This window comes from Opisthorchis viverrini (assembly GCF_000715545.1).
Source record: "Opisthorchis viverrini unplaced genomic scaffold opera_v5_789, whole genome shotgun sequence".
In the NCBI taxonomy this organism is placed as follows: domain Eukaryota; kingdom Metazoa; phylum Platyhelminthes; class Trematoda; order Opisthorchiida; family Opisthorchiidae; genus Opisthorchis; species Opisthorchis viverrini.
In genome coordinates, this window is record NW_008752440.1 from 2344 (window position 1) to 20163 (window position 17820).

Genomic DNA, 17820 nt, shown 5'->3' on the forward strand with positions numbered 1-17820 from the left:
CATACCGCGTTTGACGTTCGACGGGCAGCCATTTCGCCCACATCTATTGTTGTCTATCAATGGCTGCGGAGGGCAATCGGTATAAATTGATGTCATCCCTCGGACTAGATGTAAAATAGGAGGTGTGCGCAAAATATAAAGGGTTATCACTCAAATGTTTTGTCAAAGTGATAAAATTCAACAATTACTCATGTGCACTCTGTGAATAGATGGAACAACAAAATTTTTTTCACGAATCTGCACAAGGGAAAAACGAAACCGATTTCGAACGTACCGCGCTGGGTTCTCTTCTTTTATGGTCGGTCTACCGTTGCTACTCTGAAAGATAACTTGAGGTACACTCCCCCATCTGCCACTTCGCACATCTCTTGATGTAGGTGGCAGCTCCAAAACGAAACCGATTTCGAACGTACCGCGCTGGGTTCTCTTCTTTTAGGCGTGGTCTACCGTTGCTACTCTGAAAGATAACTTGAGGTACACTCCCCCATCTGCCACTTCGCACATCTCTTGATGTAGGTGGTTTACAGCTCCAAATACCCGGAGTGAATTCAGCTCATCGGGTTTAGTAGGAACTTTGCATCAGCACTGACCAAGGTCGTTCTGCACAACCCTTGGACTCACCAGGTATCCGCACCAATCACTGACCAAGGTCGTTCTGCACAACCCTTGGACTCATCAAGTAGCCCTCCAACCAGTTATCGCGCAGGCAAACTACCATCCATCCTGGATTTGCCATCACCAACGAAAAACACTTCGGTGATCAGGTGTTAATTAACTCTTCGCTAGGGCTGTCGATGATGACTGACGATGAGGACACAGTGACCAATGTGTGCTGACTATTGATTTGATCTCCCACGGATTCAGAAATCCTGGCCCCCCAACGTGAATCCGTAAAATCTTCCATGCAAACTCTCAGGATAGCACATATTTCATTATCACTTTAAACTGGGGCTAACTTCAGTTTAAGCGTTTTGCAGGACTGTTGTTTGGTAAGTTCACGAGACCAAAGCAACGTTCGCCCCAAAAACCAACACGCAGTCGCATGGACAACGAACAACCTAAAAGGATTCAGCGAATTCTGCAAAAGAGGTCGGACAATTTTTTTCAAAAACTTGTCTACAAAAGTCGAAGAAAACGAGCTACCGATTCGTAAGATGAGAGGCAGTTGAAAATCAGCAATCCGTCAATAAAACACACCGAAACAAGTCGTCATGCTAGACCTCATCCAGCGACACAATGTGCTGTTTAGGTAAGTAAGACATCAGCGCAGAGCTAACCAACCGCGTTCCCCTTAAAAGGCAAGGATGAGTACCTCACGTCCTGCGCGCTGGAGCCAGGTAAAGTCCATCCCAGGATCCTGAAGAAAACGTCTGTTAGGGTAGCTAAGTATTTCTATCTAGCGCTTCGCCAATCCCTGATGAAGGCTACCTCCCCTCTGTTTGGAAGGAAGCGATCCTCACTTCAATCTTCAATCCGTTGGCTGATTATCACCCGGCAGCTGCACGCCTGTATGACTCACTCGCGTGTCATGCATTGTGATGGAATACGTTCTGAAGTATGTTATTTGAAATCACCTCATTACAAACAACTTGATACCCACATTGCAACGCGGATTCTCCGAAACCGTGTTTGCGTGACAAACATGCTTGCGTTTGTGGACAGATTAGCGAAAGCTAAGAGCAAAACACTCATAACACATGTCATATTTTTCAACTTCTCAAAAATATTCGATAGTGTCCCACACGTTCCCCTCCTCCACACTCTCGAGCCTTACTTGATTCAAGGAAAAATTCTACGCTGGATTTAGGCGTTTATATCGGCCAACATTCCTAGTGAAAGTTGGCTTGACTGGCTCCGGTCCCCATTCCAGTTACACCATTTTGTGACCACTTCCTTTTATGATCTACGTCAAGGATCCCGCAGATGTTCTTTCAAACCCGCGTCTATTTTCTGCGGACGACTTGGAACCATGGAGTTGAAATACATTCTCTCAAGTGCCTTCTAAGTGGATGTAGACGCTGCAGAGTAGCGGTCGCTTAGCTAGCACCTTACTTCGAGTAACCAAAAATGCGTCAAAATAGACTCAGCGGACACCTCTGCCATGCAAGGTGAGAATGCAGAAGAAGACACTACCAGGACAGATACTAAAAAGGATTTAAGTATCTGGCTTTCATCTAACATGTCCTCACTGCACCGTGAATGGGCAGCTCGAAGAACATTGGGCATTGTATAGATGATTAGGCAAACCCCCCGTATTACTCACCTAGACTACCGGATTCTCTGTGGGGTTTATTGTGAATATGCCGAACAAATGGTCTACTAATCACGCAAGAAAGATGCGACCCTTGTTGAGTGTTTCCAACGACCTGTTACGAAAATGAATGCCGATCTTAATTTCATTGATTATGAAACGCGTCTCGAGGTGTTTGGCCTACTGTCTCAGGGGTAAAATCACCGCCGGAGAAGCCTAATACTCACTTGTGCCCTGTTTGAACAAGTTTTGGTCAATAAGTTTTCGACCGTTAACTTAACTAGCACACGGCTGAAACGTGGTGAGATTTTCGATTTCGTGGGGCACATTTCTGAGGTAAGATTTTTCCTCGCTTCAGTTCACACCCGGTTCAAACTACTTTTGGACGCCTTTTAAGCGAGTCTTCTTTCTGGCAAGCTTACTGTCCCATGCTGATAACTTGAAGAGCAGTGCTAAACACTTTTATCGTTTTCGCCTTTCAAGTGAACGGTACAGTGGTCTGGCTAACGACGAAAGCTAATCTACCAAGAGTGTGCGACAAAGAAATAAATATAATAACGCTAGATTGTGTATACAATAATAGAGCCCAGATGTAACAGATTGACTAAGATCTGTCCTCTTGAAAATACGTGTCGTTGGTCTGGGTCATGGAATTAAAAATAATCCAATCATTGTTGTCCAGCGGTCTTCTTCTGAAGAGTTCCAACATATATATTTCGAAGATAGTCTGAAATGTTGTGATGCCAGAGTCACCACATGAGACTCGCGAAAGACCGCAGTTGGAAGCACGTGACCACTTTTGAATTGCTTGACAATGTACAATTCCGCGTTCTTGCAGTTTTTCGTATTCAAACAAAAAACGTCTGTGCTATTGGCAATTGCTATTATGGAAGCGAAAGAAAGATACAAAACCCCACGGCGGCAGCCGCTGAAAGACAAGCGCAAACATGAGCCGAGAAACGTGTGTGAAAGCCTCGACCTTGTGTATAAATCCGCGAATCCTTGGTTGTCTTGTGGAAAACGCTCTCCCCCATTGATTGCCAAGTTCGTTGAACGAACCATTAATTTCATACTTGCTCCCAACTACTCCCCGCGGGATTGCTCTTGGACAAGAAGCTTCTTGGCCGCAAAACATTTGCGGGTGGGGTAAAAAATTCTACTCCAAAATGTTACATCTTGTTGCGTATATGTTCAAACCAAAACCCACCTTGAGCTACATTCATATTTCGACAACTCACCAAATCTCTTTGTTCACCGAAACAATCGTACCCATGGTGGAAAACATTCTGGTGAAATACCTTCCCAGCATCACTGAGACTCCGGGATTCCTAGATGCGGCTCAAAATTTTGGACTGGTATTCTGACCTCAATTGCTTGTCTGTTTCAGTCTATCAGAGACATGTCGCAGCTTTGGGGCGCCCGTTGGGGACGGCGAGTTCCATCCAAGGACCCCGTAGAAAACGTCGTCTACACTGGAAAATCATTTATACACGGTGCTTCTTTAGTCGCTTGACGAAGGCCGCCTTCCCTATGTTTGGAGGGAAATGATTGTCACGCCAATTTAGAAACTTGGTGACCGACTATCGCCCGGCAGCTACAAGCCTGTAAGCTTCACTCATGTACCGTGCAAGGTGATGGGACGCATTCTAAGGCGAGCTATCACCTTACTTCCAGCAACCTGATATATCCAGCTTGGGGCAGACTTAGGACCTCAGTATCGTGTTCGACCAAACAAACGAGCCAAAGTAACATGTACAGAATAACAAAATCATAATAAGAAAAGAATAAGCAATCGCTAAGGCCTCATAAATTCGTAGATCTGTAGTGGATAACGTGAGTAACTACCAGTTCAAAGTAGTGAAATCAAGTGAGAAAAAATAGACGAGATGATACAACTCACAGTTCGTCGGTACAGTTAGTTATTACCACCACAATAAATCCAAAGCAACCTCCTTCCTGGGATATTCCTTGATATATTCCTAGACCTTTCTATCCCGTCGTGGTCTGAAAGGTAGATCACCGCTCGTTAATTCACTGTCAGCGTAATTCGGCACAGCAAGAAGGGAACACACCTTTCACGAGGTACAGAATTTGTATTGTCTCCATATTTCTTTTTCGTTCATTTTAAACAAAAGTTATTCGATTTGAAGAGAAGAGGAATAAGCTGAGATTTCAGTGAGAGATAGAAAGTGGTACAATTTGAGTAATGATAGGTTACAAAGAAAGTACCAAAGTACAATGGTCAGAAGGATCACCATAGATCCAATAGTCCACTACACCGATTCCAATGCAGCAACCGGCTGTGAAGGAAATATCCACTTGTAGAATTTTTTCACAGTTGATTCACGTGTGGGTAGTATATTCCACAATAGGACAGTTATTCACAGCCAAAAAAATGTGTATTGCATCATTTTTTCAACTTTATGTAATTATTGGTACGATAAAACAAACGTCATGATGAAATGTGTGCAACAGCTAAAAAATGTAGTTTAAGTTAAGAAAAAAGGTAAATAAATGTGACAACGGATTGCGGACACTACGGTACTCCCCACTAGACCATTAGGAATATTGAAAGGCGATGTCGCTCGAGACAAAAGCCTCGATCCTGTGTTACAATCCGCGAATCCGTGGATTCCACTGCGTAAATACCTAAGGCGTCTAATCTATTCATGCGCCCGCTATGGTGGCGCTCCGCGACTGAGCTGAGGCTGTGTTTAAATGATTTGTTCTCTATAGTGCGACCAATCGGATTCTCACAGGTCGAGGTGATGCAGAAGCGCGCGGTGGTCGATTACCCTGGAATGGTTTTTCTCCGTAAGTCCCTCTGTTAAAATATCGTTCGCTTATTTATTGCCCAGATGGGTAACACTTCGGCGGGCCACGAAATGTTTCCGAATTTCTAGTGGACATGGGTCTAGGTGGTTCCACTGATCACGCCACAAGTGTTAACGAAAGTGTTGATTAATTTTGTGTCGGCTGGTTCACATTAACCCAGTGGCATCACGGAATCTCGCTTCAACGTCCCCTGTAAAGGACTACTGGGGTGGTGTGGTGTTGTTTACGTACGTTTTCGAACTGCTCAGTCAGCTGCTAATAATGCACATGGTCGCGTAGTATACTACGAGCTCCCATAGGAGCTCATGATCATGGTCATAGTAACTATCATTAACTTTGACAACAACGCCAGATGGAAACACTGATTGCCCACTGCTTACCTCCATGCTAATCCAGTTGGATAAAGCTTCAATCGAAAAAGGGGGTAGTAAGAGTAGCTACGGCCAGTCTATAACAAATACCATATGTACCCCTATCTGCAGCACTCAGTCGGGCCATCCGGGTAGAAAATGACAGTCTCAAGTAAGACCTTGCGTTCCAATGCACACTCCGAAGTAAATACGGGGAAATATTCCAGGCATTTCGAATCTCCACGTGCGTAATGTGTGCCTCAGCCGACCAAGCTTGCAGTGCTCAATGAAATATTTGGAGTATCATCTGCTTCACCAGCGATCCGTTTCCCAATAAGGTTGTGAATTTGCTGATATCAGTTGATTCCAGCCGCGGTTATGAAATATCGGATGTTAAATACCTGAAGATATCTCACCCTTCGCCCGAATTGACTAGGTTCCGCTTCCGTATTACAACGCAGGCTGTACTGCTGTCTGATGTACACGTCCTTTGAAACCCTGTGGTATTGTTTGTTGACGCCATACATAGTGCAACTTGGCAAGTGCAACCGTGGCCTTCGCGATTCGGGCGTCTACCTCATCTGTGAGATTGTCGACGGAACTAAATCAAATTCCGAAATACGTATGGTGTTCCACGTATGATGTCACTACTTGATTCCTCAGGGGAATGTCCAAAGACTGTACCTTCTGCTGCATTCTTTGCACTTTGTGGGCTCGAAGTATATTCCGAAGGATCACTCCGCTCCGGTAATGCTCGCACTTTTAAATTTTTGAAAAATGAGGACCGTTTTGTGTGCTATCAAGGTTCCATCTTGGATAGGTCTAAACACCAGGGTTTTGGAGAACTTCTAGATTTTACTTCATTATTTTTCCAGCCACGAAATTAGACCAAAGCGAAGAAAGTGACCCTTTGTCGGACATTACTATTTGGTGGAAAATTTGTCTAGGCTTGGGCAACCTGGCAGTATCCTAAGCTTCGTGCTTCCTTCTGATGGCGTGGCAGTTAAACTCCGAAAGTATGCCACAACTGAACAGATTGTGGAGGGTTTTCCGTACACTCGGCCGTCCCCGCAACTATGTAGCCAGAGACGGCATGGTATGCACGAGTTTCTGTAAAGAAAAAAAATCTTGTTGCGAAAGCATGCTGAAAAGGACTGACTGGTCGATGAACTCGAACACTCTGGGAGCCAGGGAACAGGGCGCATGCTGTTCCTGTAACACTTGAGAGAAGCTTAGGACACAGCCACTTCCTGACCGCGAACCCGCTTGGTTTACCCGGATCCCGTCATCATGCGCATTCGTAGGATGATGCAATGTGAGCGGAAATCGCTTGATAACTTGGTGCTCACCAACGAACCCGCCCAAAATCCAAATAGACTACACCGTCTTAGTAACCGGTGACAAGAGCCAATCACCGCCGTGCCTCCTGGAATGCCAGCGTGGAGTCCGATGATGAGCTTGTTAGCTGCTACTTCTCATTTCGCCTTTCAGGTCCACACAAAACGTGCACACCTCGCTTACCCACTTGGAAGCTAGCGGACACAGGAATAAAACCGACCTATTAGAGCCAGCTCCTCAGACACCTGATGGGTGGTCCGTGTCAATCGTTAACAACTATTTGGAACAGATATCGAAAGCGCTACTCAAAGCCGGAACCTCATGTGGTGCAACCCAGCCAACCTCATGTAAACATCGGATCTGTGATAGGACCGTGTCTTTACTCGAGGCCTGACGACAGATTCCCCTTGGCTGCAACCACAATTTCACTCGATACCAGTTAAAACTGGGTGTTCATTGAGGCCGAGAACTTTGGTGGATCCGAAAGGTTGAAGAGGTGGAAGAGGCGAAAAACACTGGAAACGTACACAAGCTGTCCCATTTGATTCTTTTGACCGGACCCCCAAAGGCTCATCGGCGAAATTATCAGAGAACAAATTGACTCCCTGACCGGTGGGCACAATACTTCGTGCAACAATTCAGTTGGCTATCTGCTACCTCCATCCTGGAATCCTGGCCTTCAACAGAAAGGTGGACTGTGAATATGGAACCCTTTCAGCCTCGAAAGTGTCCGATTGTATACCTCTACTCAGCGTCGTCATGTTTGTGATCCTGACAATCTTCCACCTGCTCTGTTCAAGGGTGACGGTGGGCTTCTCAGCCAGTGCCTGTTTAGTCCATTTGGGTACATTTGGGGAGAGACCATCTGGGATAGCTGGGATGAGTTGAGGGCAGTGTATATTTTCAGAAAGGCGCTCGTAGTGAATGTATTAACCACAGAGGTATTAGTTTTACTCCTTTTGTAACAAAATTTCTGACGTCACTGATTCTTCGTCGTTTTACGGTTGATCGCGAAACCCTTACCCTGAACATTAAGCGGGATTTCGACCGGGTAGAGACTGCGTTTACCACACTTTCACACTCCGTCAGGTGTTAGAGCGATTCCACACATACACACGTGTTTCTTGATTCCAGGGGTGTGTTTGATTCTGTCGGTCGGTCATTGCTGTTAAGTACACTTGCTCCATGGGGTGTGCTGCAGATGTCTGAACATCAGTCGGTCTCTATGCTCTCATACTTCTGGGCGTGTGGGAGTGGGGTGTTCCTAACGAAAAGTAATGTGCGACAAGAATGTCCACATTCTTTCTATGCTTGTCCAACTTCGTCATCGACTAAGTATTGAGGTGAACGCTGGAAGGTCTTCAAAATCTTGGCATCCAAATCGTTGCTCGTGAGAACCTTGTCCATCAGAACTACGCATACGGTATCGTTCCCATCCTTGAAGATGAAGGCGGAGCACAAGCCCCTTTGAACTGACTGACCATTATCATGCCATCTTTCGGCATACGCCTTGCACCTTCAAAGTACAAGATCATGATTCAGAACGTGCAGTTTCCGAGCATGCGCATTATGATTCAAGGAGACTCACTGGAGGTTGTGGAGAACCCTACATTACCCTGTGAAACGTTTAGAATGTGTCCGAGAACGAGTTAGAACAGAGTCCAGGTTTTCGAGGATAAACAGCGCTTTACTTGTCTAAGAACAAGCGTACATGAGCTGAAATGTACATACAAAGGTTCAGTACGAGTATGTATGGTAAGTATAAGAATAGGCGCACAAAAATCATGACACCCTGACGGAAGTGCGTTTGTTGAAATCAATTCAAAAATCCCAAAGGCCCGAGTCGTGCGTCCTAATTTGCGTCAGTCGTGGCCTCGAAAAGGCATATCGCTTGGTCTCAAGGGTCTCATGTACCAGGCTACAGTAAGGGTTGAGTGATTGCGAGATGTGGCCTCTGTGAACAGGTGACATAAGGCGTGCTTGGGATTTTGATCACCGATGTCTCAGAGGGGTTGCTAGTGTTGAACGATGTCAATTAATTCGTAACGAGGGGATTAGAAAAAGGGCGTTTAGTTGTATTAATGAAAAATATCGTTCAGCTTTAATACCTTTCCGGTGCTTAGCTGCCATATCGCCCGAAGGGCAATACAAGGGCTGGGGTACTGCCTAGACAGGGGAAGTTGAGGTGCAGAGGTCGTCTTCGAGCCAAGGACCTTCCTATCAGTAAATTCGCCCTCTAACCACTGAGCAAGCATTCAGTCACGGAGAACATACCACGCAATGTACTACGCTGGCTCGTCCGTGTTCTACGCATACCGTGACACCGTCTACCGAGACGAATTTTGTTCTCCGTGCCTTCTTCATATTGGCGCAAACCTGGAGGCGGAAAACATATGACTCAGTAGAAGCTCCTGAAAACTTAAGAAGAATTTTATACTTTTTGGTGCAGTGCGCCTTCCAGAATAGGGTCCCGGTGACCGCTCACGCTCTTGGCTAGAGACACTACAAGGAATGGTGGCTGATCATCGTCGGTGGTGTTCGTGCTGTCCGTTTCTTCCCAAATTGTCGGGGCGCTTGATGATGTGTGCGTGATCCTCACTGCGTTGGAGACGCTGCACGATATGGCTGCCAACCGACGTCAGTGGTGATCTTGTTGCCAGTTCCTATCGAGATAGCCTGAATGAGTGTAGGTACCTTGGAATGATTGTAGTAAGCTAGCACTAAGGCCTTTCCCCGCCCACCTTTATTCCTTTCCTCAATAAGGCTTTCAGATAGATCATGGTTGTACGGCAGAGAAGTGTTGAACACTGATGTTATGCTGTCGATGACGTTGATGATGATATCTTTAACGAATCAAAGTTTTGACGCTGAAGCGCTATGCGTATCTCTGAATTTTCATTGACTCTGATGGCGGTGTGACGAACAGAGTCAACAAACGAATCTCAAAGGCCAGAATCATTTTAGCCGATTTTCACCATTTGTGTAATCGAAAAGATTCTCGGATCTCAAGGGGCGTATACGGCACTTCGGTGCCTGCTATACTGTGCCGGACTCGTGGAATATGTAGCGTGGGAGCTGGCCTCAGTAACAACGCTGTGCAGAAGCGGTGGAAGTGGCACCATGGCCCATCATGTTTACTGGTCTGCAGTTAGGTATTAGACACAAGCGGCCGCTGTGCAGAAGCGGTGGAAGTGGCACCATAGCCCATCATCACATGTTTACTGGTCTACAGTTAGGTATTAGACACAAGCGGCATTATGACCTCCAATTATAGCTTCATGGAGCATAGTGAATGCTCTGAAGTTACCGAAACACGAAAAAGATGGAGTTGAGCAATAGGCTGGAGCCAAAACAGCACTTCAACTGAAAACTTATCAGTGTCTTAAGGTGCATGTATCATTGGAGTGAACTGGGATTATTGAAACTTTCTACCATGGCTTTTTCTCAGATGTAACAGCTGAACAACGTGCAGGCTATCATCACCTCACTTCAGTAGCGTCTTCTTGCGTACATAATTTCCACAACCTCTTCGTGAGAACTGATTTCGGTGTTATCACCATCAGGGGAAAAAGCTTTCCAGAGCTCATCAAGGAATGAGTTACAATAAGGAATCGCCCTTAATGGTAGATATCTTTTACACATGGGCCAAAATACCTACACTCTCTGCATATAGTGGGATGTCGCGATATTCCGTCTACAAATGCTCAGAAAACTTGCAGGAAATTATGAAGGCGAAACGGTAAGTGCGACTGTGAGACACATTTGACCGATGTGTACACGCTGACTTGAGTTGTGGAATGAAGGAGGCGAGACCGTATTTGGCTTTCGTTACCGCTTATGGGTGTAGCTTCCTCATTGTCCTGTGGGTGGTGTAAGTTCTTCGGTCTGCTGTCGTGACGCTCACGTTCGTGACGTGTTGTGCGATCTAGACCTCTTAGTTGGGTATAAAGGCTGAATGCAACTCTCATCGAGTCGAAGATTGCATTCTTCATCGGTGCACGCAGCTTGTGCATTTTAAGGAGGTGTCCAGATTGGCGCGACCAGTTTTCTGTCAGTTGCATTGTTGAACTGTTAGAAAGGTTGGTTTAAGTCTCTTTACACCCCAATGGTAGGACATTGGTGTGTTTCGCGATTCCTTACTCTTGCCTGGCAACAGAATGTAGTTGGACTCCCGCTCGCACGAGGGTACGATGCAATCCTTCTGCGTTTCCCGTTTCAGCTTCTCCGCCATAGTAGCCATCATTCGATTTCAACGGTAACCCTCTACTACTGATGCTCATCGAGGTTCTGCCAGGATAAGGTCGTTTTGAGACAGTGTGGCTATTATTCGTCTATCATGTTGGTAAATGCCTTCCAATGTCCGTGGTTCGAACATCTCGACATTCCCTGTCTAGGCTTGGGCAACCTGGCAGTATCCCAGCCCTCATGCTTCCTTTGATTGGCATGGCAGCTAGGCACCGAAAGGTAGCTACAGCCGATTGAAATGGCGTACAAAGTGCTGAGAAAGCAATTTGACAATGGCGAGTTGGTTCAACGCAGCGAAATTGCCAAGTCTGTCGTGGCGCAGGCCATGAAGGGTGGATTCCTCTCATCGGCTTGCATTAGCGCTCGAGTTACCTGCGATCAACAGTATACTATGGATCGATGCCTCACCGATCATGCTTTGCACTTCTTCGCAAAAGGTTCCGTGACGGAGAATTCCTTTGAGGAGATGGGTGCGTACAGTTGCAGTTACAGTGGGGTACCCCTAACTGGCGAACGTTTTGTCACCAAAGGAAGACCAGCTTGTTCTCTTGCTCTCTTCAGAGTGGGTACAATACAATACACCGGCTTCCAAGGTTTCAAAAAAATTGTTTTCGAAGTCGGACTTGCAGAAGCCTCCTCTACGGTTGCCACAAATTATCAAAGCTGTCAGTCCAAGTCCAACATGGAAATAGGTTACTCACAATGGGGTGCGATAGAGTAGAAGAGGAATTCTTCAAGGTGCGCAAAGTACCATTGGCGTACTTTCGCCAACCCGGCTGATGGTGCAACGCCACCTCCAATATGGCCTAAGAACATTAACGATTATCAAACGAATGATGTAGCCTGAAATTGTCCTCAGTTCCGAAGTTTATTGTTGTACGCCGCCTGAGATATCGTCATCAGCGTTATCATTGGTGGGTATACAGTTTTAATAAATACTGATGCTTAACCACCGCATGGCCTTGAGAAAGGACGCTTGATAAAGAGAGGGCTAAGCACCAGAAGGGTGCGAAATCGTCACAAACAGCCTTACGCCCGTACAGAAAACAAGCAAGGATGTGCCACATACATCTTGGAACGACGATGGGATGGATGCATCTCAGCCTCATATCAAAAGAACACGCCACCGGTGGGATTGGTTGGACATCGTTTGGAAACCTCACTCACCATCACTGTGCTTGCATCTTGAATTCTTGTTTCTGATACACTGCACACACGAGTGTCAGTATAGTCCCGTGTGAGGGTAAAAGTAGCTTGTAGTCCTGCTTGTCTATGAGGGCGAACGCTGAAACCAGGCAGATCAATCTGGCGTCGAGGCTGGAATACTGATTTAAAGTTGCATGAGGCTGCCAGCGCCAGCTTAGGCGCAGGTGTTTCCTGAACAACCGATGAAGGACGGACGGGCCTTCAAGGAGACAGTTATCAGTGGGGCGTAGGAGGAAGAAGAAAAAGTACGTCAAAGAAAATGAAGAGAGGTATCAGTAGTAGCCCGTTTCTGCGTACCAGCCCCACTGTATACAACAAGTAGGGTGACTCAGCTGATTGCACCACGCGACGGCCGATGTTGCATAGGTTTATTCATGGATGTACGCGAGTTGGGATACTTCCCAGGTATGATAGACTCTGCTAGCGTTGCCGGGACCACCAGTATAGCTCAATAGGTCTTGGAGGCCTGCAAGCCGATACATCTCAATAAAGTTCATCCTCTTCGTATCGCGGAGATAATGGTCTGAATATTGATGCCTCTAGAGCTTTGGTGGAATACATGAATGTTTCTACACGGGGTACTTCATTGTTTCAATATTTTGCGTCCGAACTAACAAAAGGTGATAAAAGTTTGTCACCGTACCAGCCCTACTGTATACAACAAGTAGGGCGACTCAGCTGATTGCACCACGCGACGGCCGATGTTGCATAGGTTTATTCATGGATGTACGCGAGTTGGGATACTTCCCAGGTATGATAGACTCTGCTAGCGTTGCCGGGACCACCAGTATAGCTCAATAGGTCTTGGAGGCCTGCAAGCCGATACATCTCAATAAAGTTCATCCTCTTCGTATCGCGGAGATAATGGTCTGAATATTGATGCCTCTAGAGCTTTGGTGGAATACATGAATGTTTCTACACGGGGTACTTCATTGTTTCAATATTTTGCGTCCGAACTAACAAAAGGTGATAAAAGGTAAGTTTGTCACAACAATGGCAGTATATTCTGACATTATTTGACTTCGGTTCTGGGTGGAGTGTATGGTGCTCCTTCATCGAGTAGTGGCCTTTGGTACTCGGAACCACTCCTGACTCAATGTAACCGGACAGTTTATTCTGTTCCACGAAGAAAGCTTGTTAAGAGGGATCCAGCCATCCTTCAAAAACGTTTGCGGCCAGCTGGGCTATTTTACTGATGGACCCCATAAGGACACCGGAGAAAAACCCCATCCGAATATCAGTTATTTTATTCTTTTACTAACATACTGGGATTGTTCACTATATGGGGCCGGATGCTTAAGTTCCTACGTAGTCTAGCATAAATTATTTCTCGTTGCCACTACTTACGGTTTTGTTTTTCCTATCTGTTGTAGTATATAGTCTCCTCTGTTTCCTATGCCCCGTACTGGGCTTGTACAGTTCCAACGATGATGTGATCGAACTTACCCCTAGCACCTTCAATCGGGTCACTTCGGATGATTCCGTTTGGTTCGTAGAGTTTTATGCCCCCTGGTGTGGACATTGTAAGAACTTAGCCCCTGAATGGAAACAGGCAGCCACAGCACTCAAGGTTGGTTCGCTCCCTAGTGTTCGCTCTATTATTTCCAAAGGGTGTTGTCAAGTTGGCCGCCGTGAACGCAGACGAGCATTCCTCATTGGCAAACACTTACAATGTGAAGGGTTTCCCGACTATCCTGATGTTTGTGAAAGATAAGCATAAAACCTCCACGCCCTACACAGGTAAGTTCACAGTTGATAGTTCACCCGAGAGTGCCTTACAGGTGGTCGACAGGCTTCACACATTGTTAAGGAGGCTTTGGATCAGGTCAAAAAGCTCGTGGAATCCAGAATGGGTCAGGAGTCTTCGGTAAGTATGGTGTCATTTTCCTTTATTGGTTATTTTTTTGAGTACCGATGGGTTCTGCATATGGGAGGCAGACAATGCCTAACAAGATTCCTCATAGCTCCTGAGAGCAACAGCACCCTAGATCACCGATGTTTTATTCCTGTAGTGGCCTACCCGGCAATGAAAATTGAGATGAGGAGAAGGGGCGTGGTGCTTAGCTGCGGCAAACAGTCGAAGGATTTACACCCCATTACTTGATTAGACACTGCACGAACTGAACATTCTGCAGTCATATCTTTAGGTGAATTCAGTCGGACACACGCTCGTTACATGGGTCAAATCCTAGAGGCCGGCTGACACCAACAGAGAGATATTAATGGAGCCTTAAAGACGCATCAGATCGACAGTCGTACAAAAACAGACCGTAGTATAGTCTGGTGCATAAAAACTCCATGTTACAAGTTTCGCGAATGGGGAATCGCAGTTCTGGTTTTCGAGATTCGTCCGTTCTACTCATGGACTCCATGAGAGCTAACACAACTTCCGAGGTGCGTCAAGTTTCGCACAAGCTCCACTGACCTCCTCTAATGATAATCGGTGTGTTAGGGACTGGCTATGTTCAGAGCATTGGAAGTGCACATTGAAGGACAGAATGATTCTTGAAAGCAGGTGTTTCATACACTTTGTCAATATATGACAATAATGTCATTGGTGTATTGAACTTCGAAGAACAGGATTTTGAAGAACTTCTCTAATCCACCTCATTATTCACTTCCTGTGTAAACTGTGTAGGATTTACGGATATCCGTGTTGGACATACGTGCTGGTGCAGAAACTTTTGGAGAGCTCTGTGCAGGTGTTCGGTTGTGCAACGCGGACTTCGGTCGAAGAATGTGTCCAGCACCGGAAATTGCATTAGTTAGGTCATGTATTGTGCATACGGAGTCATCGTTTGCCAGAGAGTGTTGTTTTCCGTGCCGAAGTGAGTGTAGGTGGAGCAACCGCTAGCCAATCTTTGCCGCGGGAGATGGATATGAAAGGGATTGCGAAAGGTCTGTGTGCTTTCGGTGCGACTCGCCTTCCAGGTTAGGGACCACGTGATCCCTATTGCTACTGGTTCGAGACGCTACAAGATATGGCTACTAATCAATGTCAGTGGCGTTCTTGTGGTCAGTTTCTACTCAGATTGACATCCCACGGACAGTGCTGGATTTATGCACTAATTTATCATCTCCCGCCTGCAATGCGCAGCTATTTCCCCTCCCCCCATTTCACGTTCTGGAAGCAGCGTTGGTTCGAACTTCACTGTATATGCCAATGGAACCGTTTTTTTGCAATGTCACACCCCAGCAAGTATGAGTTAGCTTCTCTCGTTTGCAAGCGCTTGCTCTTGGAAGATATTGAATGATAGCCTTTAGACTATTTAACACGACTATAAATGAATTGTTGATCTCTTCCGAAAGGTAGCCTACTTATAAACTTATAGTGGCTTCTATAGGTCAGGAACAGCTCATTTTGAGGCGCCCACCGCAGTTTCGCTGAAATTCGCCCAACACGCCTTTAATAGTTCACGTCTACCATCCTGAAAAGATTCATCGGCTGATTGCTTGGTGCGCCATAAGAATCCAGAGTGTTTTTTTCTCGTAGCCGTTTGGATTAACCTCTGTCATTGCTCCGGAGCTTTATGCGGTTTGTACGAGATAGCGTCATTGCGACCGAGTGACCTCAAAATATTTTTCGGTCTTCCACTGGACGAGGTTGCTGGGATCCCTTACTTTGACGTTGACAGAAAATATGTACAACTATGCGTTTAGTTATTATTTCCTCAGCCTAATCGGCACATGCACGTCTAGAAAATTACAACGCCAGTGTTACGGACCATCTTTTAATGGAAGGTTTGTCACCATTGGGAAACAAATTCGAGAACATCAAAAGTGTTTCTTATTTCGGGATGTACACCTGGAAGTTAGCCACGATAGGTTTTGTGCTGGCAGATCTTATTCGACGTCTGTTACCTGGATTTTATGTTAACTGCTTTAATTGTAACATTTAAATCGGAATCCGAATCTTAGGACATGGGGGGGTTTGTTCGGTATAATTATTGATTCTCGATTCTCCCCTGTTCTCAGCAGAGTGGTGGTGGGTCGGGCCGGACCGATGTGGTGGAGCTGACGGACAACAACTTCGAAGATGTTGTTCTGAAGAGTGAGGAGCCCTGGTTGGTGGAATTCTTCGCGCCTTGGTGTGGACACTGTAAGGGAACGCTAGCAGAACTGTTATCATCTGTTTATTGTCTTTCATTTTTTTTACAATAAAGTGAACAGAAGGGTTGAGTGAGACGGTAACTGTGTTGCGTTTAATCATCACCTAGGCAACGCAAGTGAGCACTATTCTCTTTGTGACTAGTGGAACCGTGGAAAAGTGATTCACTGCAGACTTAATCTGTTAGCATCTTCTCATCAGCTTACCTAGGGCCAGACATAGTCATTAGCTTGTGCCCAACTGGTCGCATGACGCATCCCTGGGTGCTACAACCTGGTGTACTTATCATACCGGATAGTCTACCGCATCACACTTCATAGTCCTCATTTGATAATACGTCTTTACACATATACAAACACTTGAGAGGATAATGTGGTAAGTTGAAACACTAGATGTTTTCACCCCACTTCATCGGCATATTGCGAGATATTAGTATTTCAAGTACTTTCGCCATTTTAGCAACTTAAATTAAAGAATGAGTAAACGGTACCAAAGGGGCAAAAATCAAACGGCACATGAGTTTGACACGGATTAACTTCCTGGACAAACTGATGAATAAATGGCTTACGGTTTCGTGTCGGTGAAAATGGACCCTTCATGGGCTGCTGCGTGGCACGTAGCAAGTCCTTTTGGATCTACTCCTATGCTCTTGGAGAACCCCTGTGGGGGTTTCACTGCAACTGTAAGTGGTACGCCGATACCATGTACTGCACAATGGACCGACACATTCTTGGATTCAATCCAAAGCAAAACTTCCTCCTCTGTACTTCGGCACACGGTTTGCAGCGGAAAAAACAACTGATCTGACCCGAGTGACGGAAGCCTCTCAATGGGATAATTGAGCCTCCTTATCTGGAGCTCACGTGATCCTTCTTGAAGAGGGTTGTAAAACATGGTACGCAACTAATCCCAGTGATGCGCATGCTGTCATTTCCTAATCGGACTGCCTGGCTAAAGTCCCTCTGTCGTTCTGCGCTGGGCTTGGGTCGAGCAAGTTTCGTCAAAAGGACGTATGATAGACCTCACTGATGGCACCTTTTGTCTGAGATGGTGCTCGGATGTGTTTATTTACTATATTATACTATACTATACTATACCATACTATACTATGCTACACTATACCATATACTATACTACTATTTGAATACTACCATTCGAAGGCTATGTTTCCACCAAGTCCTCACCGTTCTTTTTTCGTATCACTCTTTACTAAGGCTTTTTCTCCCATGCTAGTATGGCAGTTGAGTACCAGTATGGATGACCAGTATGTTGCTTTCAGTGCTGTAATAGTGATGATGATTTCTGATGGCCGCATAAAAACTGTTCACTCACTGTGCCTTGAAATAATCGACAATCTTACACGACCCACATGCAGAGTTCGTGAAAAATGAGTTAGTTGACTAGACAAATCATCAGTTTTAAGTCCAATCGGAAGCCATGCTTTGAGTCAGCACTTGGTAAGAGTCTTAGTCACCAACAGAAATTTT

At 45.7% G+C, this 17820-nt stretch overlaps 2 protein-coding genes across 2 annotated transcripts in view; both read left to right on the plus strand.

The window, feature by feature from the left end:
• Positions 1 to 11257: 11257 nt before the first annotated feature.
• Positions 11258 to 11740, plus strand: T265_12067 (hypothetical protein; the record flags this gene model as incomplete). The annotated part of the gene is made up of 1 exon (XM_009179003.1): positions 11258 to 11740. One exon carries the CDS (start codon positions 11258 to 11260, stop codon positions 11738 to 11740), a length of 483 nt encoding a protein of 160 aa, XP_009177267.1.
• Positions 11741 to 12599: 859 nt separating this feature from the next.
• Positions 12600 to 17820, plus strand: part of T265_12068 (hypothetical protein) — a gene marked incomplete at both ends in the record, with an annotated part of 14557 nt that continues 9336 nt past the window's right edge. The window contains 5 exons of the mRNA XM_009179004.1: positions 12600 to 12630; positions 13599 to 13795; positions 13836 to 13965; positions 14007 to 14092; positions 16201 to 16324. Of these exons, the coding sequence (XP_009177268.1) occupies positions 12600 to 12630; positions 13599 to 13795; positions 13836 to 13965; positions 14007 to 14092; positions 16201 to 16324 (568 nt within the window). The remainder of the gene's footprint in view (positions 12631 to 13598; positions 13796 to 13835; positions 13966 to 14006; positions 14093 to 16200; positions 16325 to 17820) is intronic.